The sequence below is a fragment of the Salvia miltiorrhiza genome, chromosome 1 (assembly GCF_028751815.1).
Source record: "Salvia miltiorrhiza cultivar Shanhuang (shh) chromosome 1, IMPLAD_Smil_shh, whole genome shotgun sequence".
Classification (NCBI taxonomy): Eukaryota; Viridiplantae; Streptophyta; class Magnoliopsida; order Lamiales; family Lamiaceae; genus Salvia; species Salvia miltiorrhiza.
In genome coordinates, this window is record NC_080387.1 from 8,153,502 (window position 1) to 8,156,819 (window position 3,318).

The 3,318-nt window shown below is 37.6% G+C and overlaps 1 protein-coding gene across 1 annotated transcript; it reads right to left on the reverse strand.

Annotated features, from left to right (window-relative positions):
* Positions 1-832: 832 nt before the first annotated feature.
* LOC131013338 (uncharacterized) lies at positions 833-1,910 on the reverse strand. Its single transcript, XM_057941437.1, has 3 exons — positions 1,907-1,910; positions 1,532-1,713; positions 833-1,414 (listed from the first exon to the last, which is right to left on the reverse strand). Exons 1-3 carry the CDS (start codon positions 1,908-1,910, stop codon positions 833-835), a joined length of 768 nt encoding a protein of 255 aa, XP_057797420.1.
* Positions 1,911-3,318: the final 1,408 nt, after the last annotated feature.

Sequence of the window (3,318 nt, forward strand, 5' to 3'; positions counted from 1 at the left end):
TTTTACGGTTTTTCCCTCTGGGTTTTCCGTAAACAGGTTTTAATGAGGCTCGGCCCTTAGTCTGCTTCTCCTGTGCTTTCAAGGGTTTTTTTTAGGGTTTTTTTCTTTTTTTAATAAAATCGCAATTTAATAAAAAAAACAACTAATAATATAAATAATATTTCTATTGCACTTAATAAATAACATGAGGTTGCTAAGTCAATTATAATCTGAAGTAATAATTATTGACTGCTCAATAAATCCTTATCGCGGTTTCTCACGCGAAATAAAATAATAACTCTTGCTTCATGTATTATATAACTCAAAGTCATAAGTCGAAATCAATCATAAATCATCACTGAAAGATGCAATAAATAATTATTGCATTACTGGTTTTAATAGGAATAGAATAATAATAATAATAATAATAATAATAATAATAATAATAATAATAATAATAATAATAATAATAATAATAATAATAATAATAATAATAATAATAATAATAATAATAATAATAATAATAATAATAAAAGAGTGGGTTACTACATACTACACCTCTTAACAAAAATTTCGTCCCGAAATTTGCATATTTGGGTCATCTAGTTTGGAATATTAGACATTCATTCCATTCAGCTCTTATGCGGCATTGAATCATACACGGCCTTAACTTTCTAACAACGCGACATCGTTCTTCAAACCAGAAATTTTCTTCAAAATCTGGTATGTCATCACGTCGTGGAACTTGCCCTTTTCTTTTCTAGGAGATTGGAGTGTGATCCTTCTCTCGCTACAAAGTATTGTAGCTCTGACTCGATTAAGTCTATCAATTCTAGGATTACGTCAAATTCTATCATAGAAATAACACGCTAGTAACGTCCTTAGCATTCAGTCTTCCACCATCAGTTATCCTAACTTCTGAAGTTGTTTCGGACGATTGCAACGTCAATTCTAGTTTCTTACTAGCAGTAGGTAGAATGAAAGAGTGAGATGCTCCAGTATCAAACAAAGCTATAATCGACACGTCGAAAACATTAATCGTACTTGCTAGGTTTTCCTGATCTCCTGCTGCTTGGTGCTGGTTAAGGGCATAGGCCCTAGCATTTCTTGGTTGTCCTTGGTATCCTCCAGGACCTTGGTTCTGTCGTTGTTGGTTTCCGGGATTTTGTTGTTGGGGTGCTCCTCCTCTTTTCTTTGGGCATGCTGAAGCAAAATGCCCAAGTTCCCCGCAGTAATAACAAACATTCGTTCCTTTCATGCATTCCCCTAAATGGGGTTTCCGACAATTTGGACAAGGTGGTGGAGCTATAGCTTGCGGCTGTTGGTTCTGGTGCTGATTTTTATTTTGATTTGCCGCCCATGGTTTCTTTCCATGTCCATTCCCAGGGTTTCCACCAGTTCCCTCGTTCCATTTTCTTTTTCCTTTACCACTATCCTGAGATGGTACAATTCCAGATTGTTCGGGAGATTTTCCTTTTTCCTTTGGTAGCAGTGATTCAATGGTGAGGGCTCGGCTCAATGTTTGTGCATACGTAAGACCTCATTGGCTTGCTAAAGAAATCGCTATCTCATGGCGTAATCCATTTCTGAATTTTTCTGTGCGCTTCTCATCAATGTCCACCAGCATCGGAGCATATCTTGATAGCTGATTGAAGGCTTTATCGTACTCCGTAACTGTCCCAGCTTTCTGTTTCAGATTCCAGAACTCGTTCTGCTTCTTCTGTCTATAGCATCCTGGTATGTACTTCTCATACAACACAGTCTTAAAATCTTCCCAAGTGAAGTTTTCCCACTGTTCATCAGTCATTGTGCGTGTCACTGATTCCCACCAGAAGTCGGCTTCGTCCACCAGTTGGTAGGTTGCACAAGTTACTTTGTCTTCGTCATCGCAACGGATGTAGTTAAAGATACGCTCTATGGCCCTAACCCATTTTTCGGCGTCTGTTGGATCGCCCAGCCCGTCAAACGTTGGAGGTTTTTCCTTACGAAACTTCTCTTCAGCAGTACGATTTGGTGCTACTTGTTGGATTGGCTCTTCAGGGATGAATCCCCCGCCGCGTCCGCGACCACGACCACGTCCTCGTCCCCTACCGCGTCCTCTTGGTGCGTCTTCCATTCAGGTTTACGAACGATATTAACACAACAGTGAGACTCATTCTTCATACATACATACCTAGATATGTACAAGATATATCGCTTCTATGGTGTAACCATGTGAAAGACTAGTTCTATGTGGAAACTAATCTTAACTTAAGTGGAATAACTTAAGTGAAACCTTAATCTCATGACATTTCTTCTACGTTGTAACATATCTATGTTAAACGCTGCTATCTTATAATTTCTTACTTAAATCGATCAAGCGGAGCTTTCACGACTAATATTTCTAAAGTATCATTGGGTAGTATTCAAACGGTTTGTAAGAGGACTTATCATTCAAGTCGTATAGGCGATGAACCTAAAACGATCACATAAAACCTTTCATTCATTCAATCATTTGTTTCTTTTGAAACCTTAAAAACATTTGGACAGTGCATGTCCCTTTCATGAAAACTTTTCTCAAGTCGGAAAGATTTAGGAAATCTAACTCGATCATTAATTCATTGATTCGTTAAGGGCTCGGGTAGTCCCAAACACGACATACATAGATTGGTTATATGAGTCGGAGACTCAAAATAACAATATGAAAGCGATAAGCAATTCATATAACATCATTCATAGAAAGCGCGCACTTCTTGAAAACTTGAAAGCATTTAAAATCATTGAAACTTTTAAATCGTACCTTTTCGTTGCGGCAGTGTGGCGGCGAGCTGAGGGTCAACAATTTTTTCTTAGAAGTCTAGAGATACTAATCTAGACTCGATGTTAGAAGCTTATGGTTATAAGAGACATGAAAGAAAACTTATGCTCTGATACCACTTGTAACAGCCCGACTTCCCAAGGCAAAAGGAAATAGGAAAAATAATGGAAAGTCTTAATCAACCAGAATAAACTTGACAATCTACCCATTAAATTGGGTATTCATATTCCAAAGAGATAAAATGAAAGGAGGTAATTTGAAAGGGCTTAAGAGTTGCCAATCAAATGACAATATTCAAACTCAGGATCGCATAAGTTTAGTTTCATGCTTCGAATAACCAACATTCATTAATCGAATTATTTAAGGGTCAAGAGTCTAAGCTCATCAAAAGATATCATTTAGAGTCATAACTTAAAAGTCTTAAGTCAAGGAAACGAAAGACAAATAAAGGCTAGTACTACAGCGGAAGTCAAAACACGGAGTTGAACCCTAGCCTCAGCTCTCCCCGTCAACACCAGCCATCAACCTGAAAAACATTTGAA